Raw genomic sequence first — 15,392 nt, 5'->3', positions numbered from 1 at the left:
TTTTGCCTTTTGTACACAGACTGACTGTTGATTTTGTCACTGTTAAAAGTAGCTGTTACTACACTAAACACTTGTCATATAAATTAAAAAGATGCAAAGACCGGAGCGATCTTCTGCGATGTGGAACAGAAGTCAAGGAAACACGCTGCGCCACTACAGCTAAAAATGAAATCGCTTTTGCGGTGACAGTCTGTTAATTGTTGCCTCTGGTCTCCTGAGTTACGAGGCAAAGAGTTCAGTGGGAAAAATCCATCACTTTTACAAGGCAGGCACATGCTTAGGGACAGACACCCCATGATGACTAACAGTAGTCGTTGCCAGCCCCAGCCAGTCCTTAAAGCCAAACGAGGCGGCTGGCCTTCAACTGCCTCGAATCACACTCCGAGATGAATTTACACTGAGACAATAAGTCTGCGTGGAAGAGAATTTCTTCCTGCATTCTTCCGTTAATAAGCATGGCAATACCTATGTGGCCACAAGTATTATTTGGTGTTCTTGGCGTTCTGGTGGAAGTTTGTGTAATGTGCTTTTTCTTCATATAGCCTTAGAAACTGAGCAAATTCCTGGGTTGCCTTACAAACCTGATCAAAGCTGTTCTCATGAGAATCTCTGGCTGTTATAATGCAATTGTCTTGGAAGCTTTGAATCATTTTCTGGTTTTCAAAATTTGACTGAGTGTGCAGGAGGTTGCCAGATTGCTCTTTTAGCCTGTAAAAATGGCCAACTAAATTCTTAAAAAGTGTTTTGAGCAGTTTTTCTTAAACAGAACTTATAGTCTTAAAATATGTTGCTTTCACAGGGAAAATACATGGATATTGAGTTTGATTTCAAGGGTGACCCACTTGGAGGAGTTATAAGCAATTGTGAGTATTACTCAGTATCAGCATATTAACAGCTTAAAATGTTTTGTTCAAAAAGGAAGATGGTTAAATTTTTGAAGAGATCAGTTGCGTTTGTCTAGTCAAATCTCTCTCTATTATGCGATAAATTCTGCTTTTTAATTTTATTGTTGTTTTGGTGCTGAATAGTGTACTTTGGAGGAAGTGAAAACAGACTTGAAGAAGTAAGCATGAACAACGGATGTACTGTGTTGTTTAAAAGGTACTGAGTAACGTGCATGGGTTCATACGTTGTCTCTGAAGCTGGTAGCAGATGGATAAGGGTATCTGAGGCTTTTTTTACACCTGGGATCAGTCGTGTTTCTTGATTTGATGGGCCATGTAATAATGGTTCATGATGTCTGAGATATGCTGTTTTGTAATTCATAAGAGTGATACAAAGTATGCTGGAGATCACCACGAGGTGGGTATGTTTATTTGGAATCAAAGCGTTCTGTGCTAATTTTAGCGCACCTCACAATGTAGTAAATGGGTCATCCTGAGAGCGGATGAACAGCTGTTGAGTTTAGGGAGGCAAAGGTGGCCTTGGAGGTTGCTGCTTGACGTGAGGATGCTGCTATGAAATCCATAGGATTCAGAAATTCTAACCAGCTCTCTGTTGCGAAGAAAGAGGCTGGGAACAGAATGCCAGCCCAGGGTGCCTTGACTTCTTTTCCTTTTGAGAGTTTAAATGCAGCTTTTAAAAGAAATTGCTCTTCTGTGCTATATAAAGCTATGTTTGTTTGTTTTTCTTATTTTTAAAAAGGGATGGAGGAGAGCAGTAAGTGACTATACTAGGTGTCACTGACCTAGCCTTGACCTCTTTTCCCACTCAGCCAAATTCATCGCTCTTTCTAAAGACTGACTTTTGACTCTGTTGGTATTTTACTAGTTGTGAAATAATGAGAATCATCCAAGGTGAACTGAACTCTCCATATACAATATAAACATTTTAAAACATTGCAAAGAATTTTACACATAAATATTGGGTTTCGGTTGGGTTTTTTTTCACAGGGCAAACATTTTTTCTGGGCCAGGTCACCTTTTGGAACAATGCCTGAAAGAGCATGATTTTTGTGACAGAGTAGATCTTGAAACTCAAAGCAGTCACCGTCTAAGTGCTTACGGCTATCTATTAATGTTGACATTTGTCACACAACAAAATTAGAGGCCATACATACTCGATGTATTCATCAATAATTAAATGTGAACGAAAAGGTTCTAGCAGGCTAGCTGTGTGGTTTGTTTCTTTTTATTTCACATTCAAGATAGGTACATAAAAATGAACCCTCCTTTGTAGACTGGACGTTCAGCAGTTTGTCTTTGAACGTACTGTGCTGAGTCATCTAATTAAAATATTGTGTCACATCAAAAGGCAATCCAAATAGTTACTCTATAGTTTATCTGCCTTTATAAATCTTTGGATGCTGTAATTATAACATTACATGTAATTATAATGATGTGATGACATATGTAATCAAGGACGGACATATTTTTAGATCTTCCTAAAAGATGCCTATTTTGGGCATTCTCCCTGTGTTCTGACATTTAATAAATATCTAATAGGAAAAAGATGAATTTAAATTTAAAAATTAAGACCTTATGTGTAAGCCCCGTTATGGGAAAGATATTACTTATTGAACTATGAAACACCCCATACTTGACAGGGTATGTCACAGGTAAATACTGAGTTCCTGTAGCTGCGTGTTAATATAACTCGTCTTTGATTTAATGTTTGCAGAATTTGATAGTACATCCATCTCTCTTTAAAAGAGAGATTGAACTATGTACAGTTTTAAAGCAAGTTTGTTGTCCTTAGATCTTTTCCACACATCTACAGCATTGCATTGCAACAGAAATGTTTCTGTTGTGAGGCATCACCATTCTGGAGATAGCGGGGGCTTAAATTCTTTTACACCACTTACAATTTACTCTGGTTTTAGTCAAATTTAGGATTTGTCATCTTAATTCATCAAGTAGGAAGTCAAGTAGTGCTGAAGTTTCCTATCCTTAAAAGGGAAAGTATGATTAGTTTGTTGATAAATATCCTTTGCTTTTGGACCATCTGTTGGTTTGGTGTTAACATGATGTGAAGAAGATATCATATTTTGATTGCACTTTAATAGTTGTATCTGATGAGCTCATATTTCCAGACACCTATGAAGTTAGTGGGCTTTTTGGATTACAGCCTATGTCACCAAGCTGTATTTCACACAGTGAGTGGCTGGAATCAGATATGGTGAACTTCTAGTTTATTTTGTGGCAAGAAGGGTAATGAAAACAAGCTACTAATTTTATCAGACTGGTAAAGATAAGCAGAGATCCATTAGGCTAAAAGGTCTTGTTTGAAATATTCTGGTCTGCCCTACTCTGAAATGCTATGAAGCTCTGTGAAAGGCTGGTCAATCTGCCTGCGACCCTTCACGTAGCGGCTGATGCTATCTGTTGGTGACCTTCCCTTGGGCCATTCTCTGGTGCCCTTCAATGAGCTCTTACTTCTTATGGACAGGGGTTAACCTGCAAGTGAACCTTTCACGGGATGGAGTTAGAGGGTAAAATTCTCATGACAATGCATGTCTGTCCTGTCTGGTTTGCAGGGAATGGACATGTCCATTGGCTTTAGCAGGAGCTGATAGATCTGAAATGTTTAATGTGTCATAAATGGAAGGGTAAATATTCTGAGTAAAATTAGAATGGGAATAATAAAATGGAAGGGATTGTAATAGGAGAGGTTTGTAGCACCTACTAAGTCAGAACTGGTATGTTCTCAGACTGAAGATAATTTTATGTTTGACCAGTGTAAAATACATATAGGCTCATGTACATTACATAGCTGCTCAGAGCTTCTGAGTGTACTGATTTGTAAGGCATGTGACATATTGCTATATCACAATGTACAGTCATAAAAAGAAACTGAGAGTGGAAAGTTTGACATTAATGTGATTTATGCTGTCTTTAAGTATATTATGTCAGTCAGGAATTTTTTCCCCTTAGACTACCAAAGAAAAATGATTTCAGGTAGCATGTGTTACACTTGTTTGATCCTACTTTGGCAGCAACTGGGACATGGGCTTGAGCAGGAGGGTGAAGAAGGGCTGAGAAGCTGAGGTATGTGGTAAGCCTGAGTCGTTCGAATCCTCCCTTTCTGTTAGTTTTCTGTGAAGGTCTCAGCTGGTTGTCCTAAAGGGTGGGAGATGCTGGAATCCACGTGAGGTGAGGCACACAGCCCCAGTGCTAGCTAACAACCAGCCCATCCATTCACCAGCTGACCCGATTCACATGCGTGGGGTTAGGAAGCCAAAATTACTCTTGTGAGCTCTTCTGAACACTAAACCCTTGTTGTATTGTCACCTGTGGCTGTAGAAATCCCATCGCTGTTTTGTTACAAAAACACCAGTCCCTGCTTAAAGTTATGCTGTAGCTCTAAAATGCGTTCACAAACAGGCAAATTGCATCTGCATTTTCTCTCGCTGAATTGAGTATGAGGTGTATCTGCTCTTTCTGTCCTCCCGCGGGGTGTTTACGGTTGCTGCTGATGCAGTGAACGCTCTTGTCAGCGCTTATGCTCTCCGAGGGTTTTTTCCAGAGCACTTGTGAAGAAAGACAGTTGGGGTGTTGGGTAATTAACTTCTTTCACCTAGGTATAATATTGTGGAAATAAATTACAGAAATCATCAGTACTATTCTTAGTTTTCCATTTATTGTATCTGCCATGGTAGTGGAGATGGCAACAGGAGAAAGATAGAAAAGAAACTACTATTCTCCTGTAATTACAGAATCATATGTATTTTATGTAAAAATGGGTATTTTTTTGTTTTAAAGTAATAGGTGCTGATTGCAAGAGCTTGTACAGCTCTAAAATATGACTTTTTATCCACAGATGCTGCGTCTGTTTTGTGTGTCAGGCGATGTTTGTGTGCACACTTGGTTCGTTAGTTTTGTGACTGGTTTGTGTACACTACATTTTATGGTTGAAATGGTTTTGCATAATACAGTCCAAAATGTTTCACACTTGCAGTCGTTTAGACCTTTTCAAAAGCAGGGATTACAATATCTTTGCCAGAATAATTGTAAGTCTTAAATTTTCAGGTTTCACCTGAGATTTCCTGCTGAAAGATACCTAGCTTTTTAGCATTAGATGATCTTTCCTAATCTGCCTAAGCCCTTCAGGGATTTAATGATTAACGAGAAGACAAGAGTGGTGCAGGTAAAGTACAGTATATGTAAAGCCTGCTTTTGAAAAGCCATTTTTAACTGGCACAGTGTACTTAAAATCCAAATAACAAGTGATTAAGAAAGGGCCTTGTTTTACAATCTTTTCCACAACAACATGAAAGAAACCTATGATGTTTATTGGAAGTTATTTTTAAGTTACCGAAGTGACAGTGATAACTTTACAACTTGTTCTTCTTTACAGCTTGTTTCTTCATTTTAAAGGCAAAAGTAATGACCCACTTACTGAGAAATTAACAACTCGGGCTGTTGATTTTAGTTATGTGATTACTATTAGTAACCACCTTTGATCAGGGAAATATTACACCTATTTTACAATTAGACATTATGGAAAGAGATACTCATTTGTGTTGGGTTTTTTTGGGGTTTTTTTAATCTTAACTTGTTCCAACATCTCCCTTGGTGTTTCAGTTAGCACAGTTGCCACCATTTAAGCACTTGCCTTGCCTAAATTAGGAAGTATTTTAAAAGTAAAACAACAAACAATACTAAACATTTTGATTAGCTCATTTTTTAAATATCTTTTATCACTTGAGTAATCAGGATTTAACACTCTTAAAATTGTGCAGTCAGATTTTCACTGCACGGACTACCCAGATAGTAGTTTTTGTTTGATACAATTATGGACAATTTCATTCAAGAGAAGATTATTATAAACTTGGTGGGAATAATGGGAAAGAGCTCCTGAGAAACCACTACTGTGTTTTCTTTTTCATCGGTGACTGTTTTTGATGACAGCTGAGGCATCAAGGTAGGAAAACAGAAAATATAATTTAATATAATGTGAGTGTAGAGATAAGCTTCCGTGACTAGAGAACGTTCTGTAACTTTGGCTGAATAACTAAAAAGGTCCTTGGTCATGGGCTGCTGAAGAGAATATGACTAAAATAAACTTTTCTTGGGTTATTCAGAGTGTACCAAGGTAGTGTCATTTTTTTGTTTACTTATTCCTTTCTTAAATGTTGATTTGATTTCTAGTACATTTAGAAAAATACAAAGATCCTGAATTTTTCTGCATCGGTTAAGTTCATGGGTCAGGTAACCAAAAAGAAATCCTGTAAATTTGTACATTAGAGTTTGCAGAAGTATTCAGCATCAATTTCTTTTCTTTTTTTTTTTCCTTCATATTGAGTTCAGTCGAGTGATTTAGCAGGATGCTTACGCAGATCTCTTGCATTTAAACCAGTGTTATCTAGAAATAACAAATAGTCTTCAGAACCTGAGGAATATAGCTGGATTTTGAGTTATCTGAATCGATGGATATTCAAACAATATGATTTACAAAGCGTTTCTGGGTTGGACCTTTCCAAAATAATTTAATTTTTATAGTTGCTTTGATACACACGGCATGTTAAATGTTTCAGTTCAAGCAGAAGCATTGTTAGATGATTCAGAAAGAAAACCTAATCCATAAATACACCATGTGTAGTTCTGTATGTTCACTCTAGATAATTCTGTATAGTGCCTATACATAATTTGTATAGACTATATAACAAAATGTAGTATGTATAGAGTTTGGGGTTTTTTCCTTGTGTGGGTTTTCATAAAGATAAGCACCATCTGTCCACACATGCCACTGTAAACAGAATTACCAAGTGGATGCATACGGAAATCTGATGTGCATCTTTGTGTCTTCTCTTTTGATTCTTCGATCAACAGAATTTGTAATCATGTGAGAGTTAACACAAAAGTTACTGTTTGTGCAGTAGTTGCTTTAAGGAAAATATTTTTGGTTGACTTATTAAAATGCTAATTAGGGTAAACCAAGGGAAGAAGTTTTCTTAAGAGCAGGGCAGATGGTCTGGATCTTTTCTACCAGTCTGATTTCAGTCTGCTTGTGGGCATAAAAGAAAAAAAAAAAAAAACGGAGAATGAATACAGCTTTGCAAAGAATTGGTAACAGCTGCTTTGTTAAGGTAAAGACCTGATTTTTCTGTCAGTGACTGCTTTCTGGAGCCTTTTTCCTCAACTATGAAGGCTGACAGAATATAGAATATTGAGACTTTGGAAAGCTGACTGTTAATTAGTTAACCTCCTTGATTCTAAAAACATATAAATAAGATAAACTGCATGAAAAATCTAAGACAGTTATCCTTCTAACATAGCTCATTTGACATATGCTCAAGAAACTGTTTGTTAAATCTGCCGAAGGCATGCATGTAATTAGAAGGCTTACATACAATATTTTGCCAGGATATGTAGCTGAGCTTTTATGACAGTATTTGAGTAAATTTATATATAGAATGTTTTTAAACTCGAATAAGCCAAACCGCTTCACAAACTGCATTGCTTCAATATCCTTTGAAAATATAGCCATTTCCTGAAGTGTGTGTAGCCACCGCAGGAGCTGAAGTTGTTTATTTCCTTGAGATTAAATTTGGCTGTGATCTGTTCCAACACTTCACTGGAGAACCTTCACAGCCAGCGTGACTCTGAACTGCCTGGCACTCACCTTGCCTTTCTCAGCCCAAGTATTAACACTCGGATGGCGGACCAGCCTCTCCCTTGGAGTTATGGATTTAAAACTACAGAGGATCACGTATTTGTTAGGTACAAGATGACGCTGAGCTTGGACCACAGCTCAAGGAGGGGAGCCTCGAGCTTAGGTGAAGTTGGAGGTAGAGAAGTTGCACGTTTACTGGTGAGAACTATGCCTTCTGATCTATGTCTTTCTGACATAGCGTCAAATGTCAGATGTTAGTCATCTGTCATCTAAAAAAAAAAAGAAAAAGAAAAAATGACAATAAAATGAAAAAAACAAAAGTGGGAATCTGTAACCTGCCTCATCCTAACGTACAAGGAGCTGCTGGCAGTATGGGACAGCCACTCGTTTGGGTGTATCTGTACTTTGTCATCTGGCACGTGCAAAACTTCCTGGTGCGAAACAGGCCCACTGTGGAAGGACAGAGTCTGTGGGGCTACGGAGTTACAAAAACACAATTGTCTGTTCAAACAAGACTGAAGTTCTGATGTGGTCACACAACATGTTTGACAGCGAAGAGGTATTCATCTCCATATAGTCTTCACCCTCTCAGATGCTCTGCTCGGTGGGAGCTCTGTGCAGTCACCTGCTGCGCTGGTTACAGTTCTTCTCTCAGGCAATTGCATGGTTTTGGAATAATGTAGTTCAGCTGGTCTGTAAAATATTTGAAATTTGTCCTACTATAAGCCAACCAGAAGATTAATAATACTGTCTGAATTTTGTTATTGTTGTCACTGGCTAATTATATAGAGCAGAAATTAATTTTTGAATCTGTCTTGCTGTAGTTTATTTGGAGGAGGGTCTCCTAAGGCATGTATAATTTTGCAGATTGGTGTTTGCACTTTGGTTTCTCTTCCATGAGAAGGGGTGTAAACTTAGGTAATTACAGCGGGTAACACAGGCACAACATGCTGCCTGTAGCTAGCAAAAATATGAATATGCTCTGTTGCACTCCTCCTTGCTCCTCTGTTCACAGAGCAAACCCCAGGGCAGACGCTCCCTCTTGAGCTAAGCCCTGGCCTGCCAGAAAGCCGGCGGAGCCCAGGGGCTGCAGCCCGGAGCAGAGGCATCCGCTCCCCAGCTGCTCCTCTGTGGCGGGGCTGGAGCAGGGTTTGCAGCACAGCACAAAGGCTGCAAAAGCAAGCTGGAGAGGGACTGTTTACAGGGGCAGGTAGTGACAGGACAAGGGGTCACGGCTTTAACCTGAAGGAGGGGAGATTTAGATTAGATATTAGGAAGAAATTCTTCCCGATGAGGGTGGTGAGGCCCTGGCACAGGTTGCCCAGAGCAGCTGTGTATGCCCCATCCCTGGAAGTGTTCAAGGCCAGGTTGGATGGGGCTTTGGGCACCCTGGGCTAGTGGAGGGTGTCCCTGCCCGTGGCAGGGGGGTTGGAACTAGGTGGGCTTTGAGGTCCCTTCCAACCCAAACCATTCTGTGATTGTGATTCATGTTGCTGAATATATTTAGCTTAAGAGAAACTGTATACTGGGAACTGTGGGTTTGCTATCTGGAAAAATGATGTGGAGATCTCGTGTGCCACTAAGAAAAGAGGGATTTTTTTAAATTTTTTTTTTACAAAAGCAGCGAGTGACACCAATACCTGTGCAGAGGTTCTCTTATCACATCCCTCTCCCCTCTGCTGGTGCACTGGGGACTACAGCCTTTCAGTGGAGTACAGGCTGAACAACCTTTGTATTGTCACCTCCATGGTAAATGTGATGTAGAGTCTGAAGTGTTGCCATGTGTTGTTACAAGTCAGTCTGCTTCTGCTGTCTGCCTGGATTCCTACCCTTATTGTTAAGGCTTAGAAATGTGCCCATCACTAATGGTGGTGGACAAAGCAATCTTCTTGTTAAACTACTCAATCAGTGCAGTGATGCTTTTCAAAGCGCTGCTTTTCCATTTCACTGTAAATGTCTTATGATGGAGCTTCTGTCAGTCCCATTGGGAATTATTTCATAGTCTGATGCACGTGAGGATCACAAAGTGCTACATGATTATTCAGTTTAAATTCTTTCTTTATCTGGCTTCCCCCTTTCATTTACCTACCATTCATGTGCTTAGCCTTTTAACATTTCATTTCTTTTCAGAACTTCACCCATACAATCCTTCTCACAAACTCTTAATTTTGTGGTGGTACTGTAAATCAGTTGACGTCCTTTGAGCACATTGCCTCCCTGGCCTGAGTTTTCTTTGCAGCTTATAGACTGCAGCATTTAGAAGTGTACTGGGCTTATAGCTTGCTCCAATAACTTATTTGAGAAATATGTACTAATTTAATACATTGTTATAAGGTTTGTGCCTACCATTTATCATCTTCTAATTTGCTGATGATGATACAAAGCAATGAAGTAGAAAACGATGGGGGATTATATTCATATTGAAGTGTTTTGCTCCAACAACCTTCCCCTGATCTGTGAGATTTTGTTTGTTTGTTTAGATCTGCTAGAGAAGTCTCGTGTTGTTAAGCAGCCAAGAGGTGAAAGAAACTTCCACATTTTCTATCAGATACTGTCTGGTGCATCAGAAGACTTCCTCTGTAAGTGTTGCCCTTGTGCCATTTTCAGATATGAGTCATCTTTATATTGAATGTGCTGTTCCACGCTCATTTTCTTTTATGGGAAATGTGGTATTGATTCGTTTTTCACATTGTTGGTGGCAGTGGCAATAGTAATACCTGAAGTAAATACATGGTTTGGTATTATCCCGATATCTGAGTCAGAATTGGCTTTGCAATGTACTATAAACAAAGAAGAAAGCCTATTCTTACTCAGAAGGCTCGTAATTAAAAGATCCTTAAAGAAAACTTAATCCTACTAATAACGACAGTTCTCGACAATACTGGTTCTGGGATAAAAGAGCTACTAACAAGAATGCTGTTACTAATGAGACTTTTATATGACTTATTAGGCAAACTCAAACTGGAGCGGGACTTCAGCAGATACAACTACCTGGGCCTTGATTCTGCCAAAGTGAATGGAGTGGATGACGCTGCAAACTTCAGAACAGTTAGGGTGAGTAGTGACAGGGCTTCGGTGTAAACAGCAAAAGGGCTCAATGCTAATTGCTGGGTTCCTGTGCCCTCGGTCTGGCCGTTTGCGCTGGGCTAGGAGGGCCATCTCTTCCAAGGCATTTTCAGAGTGCTACGCACTCTTCATGCACGGGTGTAGTGTGTTTGCACAGGGAAGCTTAGCTACAACTGGAAAAGACAAAGAACCACGTTTCTGGAGTGTTCTAGTGGGAATAAAAAAAAGGGAAAAAAGAAAAAAAGCCCAGACCCCTTGATCAGACCACGGAAAGGTTTATATTGTGTAGTTGCTTATGCTGGCAGTGACTGAGCTTCATGAACCGCGTGATGCTGACCAAGTTGAAAGAAAAACAGGGCTGCGATAGTTCTTAAGATGATTTACTGTGATGTTTTTGCTTGATTGTTTTCAGGGACAAGAAGAATACAGGACTCTGTTATGCAGTGTATGCAAATTTAGATTCTAAAAGTTACTGGCTTTTAGGGCAACAGAGTGGACTGAGAAGACAGCAGTACCTGTTCATTCGACTGCGAAAATTTGGGTTGGGTTGTAAACTAAATTAAGTAGCTAAAATAGAAAGTACTGTATTTTAGAAACCCATAAACTGAATGAATCCTAGAAGTGGACTGGACTGACATGCCAGCTCAATTACCAGGTCTTCCTTAACCTGTCTTTTATATAAAAAACCTTACGTGTCTAAGCATAGTAATTATATCATGGGTTTTTTTGTAGCAAAAGTGTTCATAAAACATTTCTAATTTATGCTAATACAGATAAATGGTGAATTTTGCAAGTATGATCTGTTTAAATGTAGATTCCTTTATCTTGTAATTTTATCTGTCCCCTTTCCAGAATGCAATGCAGATTGTTGGTTTTATGGATCATGAAACACAGTCTGTTTTTGAAGTGGTGGCAGCCGTTCTGAAATTGGGAAATATTGAATTTAAGCCTGAATCTCGCGTGAATGGCCTAGATGAAAGTAAAATCAAAGATAAAAACGGTAAGATGAGATTAGTGATGGGAGGAAGAATACTAATTTGTCTGAAGTCATTATTAATTTTGTAGTTTCTGTAGACATACAATATCCTTACAGATGAATTAAATTAGATTGTTTCCAAAACTCACCCGCAGGCAAATATGGGTTGAATTCTGTGCGATTTCAGTTGCTCTGTTTGAAATTCCAAAAATTATTATTTTCTTTTTTCCACTTTATTAACACTTTCTTCTGAAATGTTAAATGGTGCTGTGCATTTCTGTAACTGCTTGGTTATTCTGCAGTGAAGGCTTTTTGTTCTTTCATAGTAGGATATTTCTGCCTGTAATGTCAGATTCATTTGGTCATGTTTTTGCAGTTGATACGTGTTGAACGTTCATTTATTTTCATTTGAAAGTTTTTCATCATGAAAAGTAGTCTGTGATAAATGAAAGAAAAGCTTCTTCACAAAAATAACCAGATAGAAAGTTTCCAAAACCAATAACTCTGTTTCTTCATGCTGTGCACATTTTTAAAAACTTTGCTTGGCAGGGTAGGGGGAAGAGAGTGTGGATGGGGGACACTTCTGTTGAAGAAAACGTGCTTTGGGAAAATGCTGAACTACTTAAAAGCTAACAGTTTGGGGGAAGAAAAAGCAATGATACAAAAGGATTAATTATATTTACACTCTCCTTTTTCATGCTAGAACTCAAGGAAATCTGCGAGTTGACGGGTATAGACCAGTCTGTATTGGAAAGAGCTTTCAGCTTCCGGACAGTTGAAGCGAAGCAGGAGAAAGTTTCAACAACACTAAATGTGGCTCAGGTAAAGAGAGGTCCTGATTTTAAAAGAAAGAATCATTTTAAATGACAATTTATTCTCCATGGCTAAACCATGAATGACCAAATAAAAACTACAACTAATAGGCTGTACTGAATGAAACACATCACTAGCACAAGCGTGTTTTTTCTTCAGTGGTTCATAAGTGTTCAAATATACTGGATCTTTTGTTTTTATGTGTGAATTATCTCACAAAGATGAAGGATAGGAAAATGTTGCAGAGAATGAAAAAATGAAACAGTTCTGTTCAAAACGCATGTTGAAAGTATTGCGGCAGACTGTTTTTGTTAGAGTAACTGGTGTAATTTCATGTGAGTTGTATGCCCCGGCTGCTGAAAAACTTTTGCTGCCAGTGTGACTTTATCTTTCTGCAATGCCGCAGAGCCAGTGTGACTGCCACCTGGGTCTCATCAGCTCAGGCTAGCAGGAATGTGGTTTCCCTAACCACAGCTGCTCAAGTCTCTTTGCTTAGGATGAGGATGGGGGATGTGAGTCTTTAGAGGATATCCGGATGAGCAGGAAGGGAGTCGAAGTGCAGTCCCAGCCAGGAAGGCAGAGGGGTGCACCAGCAAGTCGACGATGCTGCCAAAGTGTCCCGGCACCCCTGGTCTGGCTCCGGTGCCAGGCTTAGGCAGAGGCACTGCTGCCAGAGCTGTTCTCACTCTGTTCATAGGACCGTTAAGATACCTCAGTAACATAAAAAGTTTGGGATTAGCCCAGCATTTATAACATTTTTCTTCTTTCTTCTGTTTAGGCTTATTATGCCCGTGATGCTCTGGCTAAGAATTTATACAGTCGACTGTTTTCTTGGCTTGTTACCAGAATCAATGAAAGCATTAAGGTATTGTTGTTTTGTGCCTGTAAAAAAACCAATAGAAATCCTTTAAATTAAAGTGGACAGTAAAACTGTATTTGACAATTTCATTTTTCCCGGTTGTCCACTTGTTGCACTTGGTACACTTGGTGAATAAATGTATCACAGCTCAACAAATTACTGTCTGCTCTGTTTTTAAGCTTATGAAAATATTCACATTAAGTGTATTTTGGAAAAACCGTACTTAACATTTCAGTTTACAGAATTTGGCATCCTACTTCTGAGATACATTAGTTTTCTTGATTCCCAAGTATGAAATGTACAGATGACTGACTCAATGTTTAATTTTTTTTTAAGGCACAAACAAAAGTGAGAAAGAAGGTAATGGGGGTGCTGGACATCTATGGCTTTGAAATTTTTGAGGTAAGACCTTTATAATGGTAAACGTTTAACGTGAGAGCTGTTATTAAAGCTTAATAGAATGGTTCATGAATTTGTAATCAGAATACATGTCATTCCTGACAAAAAAACGCTAGAAAAGTAAGGCAAAGAGAGATGTCTTAGCATGTCTGGCAATTGAAACAAAAATTTATGAAAGCCAAACTTGTGTTTTTCACACCATAGGTAAATAAATATTTATGATGGGTAAATGAAATATATTTTGTTGTGACACACATTCTGAGCATAAGAGAAACTCTGGCAGTATCATTTCTGCCTTGAGGCATTTTGTGGATGTCTTTGAACAAGCTTTGTATCCTTTAAAAACCACTATAAAAACTATACATTTTTTCCTGTCAAAATTAAACAAGGAATTATATTCTATTTCATCTTGATTCACTTAGATAAATAATCTGTACTGATTCCTAGCTAACAATCTGTGGCTCACTGCTGTTTGTTTATGATAGTATTTTTAGACTGGTGGTATTTTGAAACAAAAACAATCATTGAGGAGTTTTTAATTGGATTAGAGAACACCAAGGAGAGGGAGTTTTCATAAATCTTATTCTGACAGTTTATTTTAAGAGATTTATAGATCTTGGTTGGAATCTGTATGGTGTTTAAACTAGAAATTCAATTGGGGAGAAAAATCAGTAGAAAACATGCGATCCTTACCCACTTCCCTACATCCCTCTTGAAAATCCAGGGAGTGTGTTTAAACTGTGTAGAAGATGGGAATAATCCAGCAAAGAGTAATTATACATGGGAGGGTGGTGTGAGTTTTATTTCAGAAGCATAACATCAAAGTATGTGCAAATCAAAATACCTCTCTGAAGAGGAAAAACAAAGCTGATACTTGCTTCAGGGGTTTACTAAGCTAGGTTGTATTGTTTGCATTAAACATAAGAGCATATTTATGAAAATATATTGCAAATGGTCAGGTGGCTGAGTGGAGATCTGAGTGCCAGACCTCTTTGGAGCTGGTCCTTGGCGTACCTTTAGAAAGCTGGACACTGGAATGGTACTGCTGGCATCTTTGGGCAAGACTCTTGTTTTCACTAGCTCTTTCTTTTATGTTTGATTAAGGATAAACATGCAGGGTGAGGTGGGAGACAGAAGCTTGCACTAGTGCACAAGCCAACTGAGTAATTGTATTTGTGGGATGGTGTTCCAGAGACAAGGTTGTTTCTCGCAGGTAATTTTCCTTTATTTTGTAGGAGTTCACCATCTCAGAAGGTCATAAGTAAGTAGTTGAGTACAGGAGATGTAGTTTTGCGGAAGAAAAATGAAAAAACAAGGCTCTTTTCACTTACCTTTCATACTGAATTACAGTGTAGCTTTCCCAATTCATGCAAACCCAAAAACTTTAAAATAATATAGGTAGTTATTGTTCACTCCTTTAAATGCTGAGTGTTGGTTCTACTGGAAAAGATGGGAAAGGTTTGCCTTGTGACTTGAGGGTCAAATTTATCAGTACATTCACACAAGCCAGGACTCTTCCCCTCATGAGTTAAGACCTGTGGTGAGAGCCCTAGCCAAGCAGCTTGGTTCAGCATCACAGAAGTAATGGAATTGTTTCTGAACATTCAAAATGGGAGTCAGGTCGCGTGCCAGAATCATACGTGGCTTGTACTATACCATATTTTAATTTAAAGATGTTTGAAAAAGAAACTTGATTGGTTTAGGTTTCTAGAGGTAACTAGTACA

The 15,392-nt window shown here is 38.7% G+C and overlaps 1 protein-coding gene across 4 annotated transcripts in view; it reads left to right on the top strand.

Annotated features, from left to right (window-relative positions):
* MYO1B (myosin IB) overlaps nucleotides 1-15,392 on the top strand; it is a 114,168-nt gene that overhangs the window by 58,038 nt on the left and 40,738 nt on the right. For all 4 annotated transcript variants that reach the window (XM_054829868.1, XM_054829867.1, XM_054829865.1 and 1 more), the window contains exons 7-13: nucleotides 800-863; nucleotides 10,035-10,133; nucleotides 10,505-10,608; nucleotides 11,473-11,620; nucleotides 12,300-12,418; nucleotides 13,188-13,274; nucleotides 13,605-13,670. In XM_054829868.1, coding sequence (XP_054685843.1) covers nucleotides 800-863; nucleotides 10,035-10,133; nucleotides 10,505-10,608; nucleotides 11,473-11,620; nucleotides 12,300-12,418; nucleotides 13,188-13,274; nucleotides 13,605-13,670 — 687 coding nt within the window. The remainder of the gene's footprint in view (nucleotides 1-799; nucleotides 864-10,034; nucleotides 10,134-10,504; nucleotides 10,609-11,472; nucleotides 11,621-12,299; nucleotides 12,419-13,187; nucleotides 13,275-13,604; nucleotides 13,671-15,392) is intronic.

This window comes from Grus americana, chromosome 6, assembly GCF_028858705.1.
Source record: "Grus americana isolate bGruAme1 chromosome 6, bGruAme1.mat, whole genome shotgun sequence".
NCBI classification, from domain to species: Eukaryota; Metazoa; Chordata; class Aves; order Gruiformes; family Gruidae; genus Grus; species Grus americana.
This window is presented reverse-complemented; position numbering and strand designations above follow the sequence as displayed.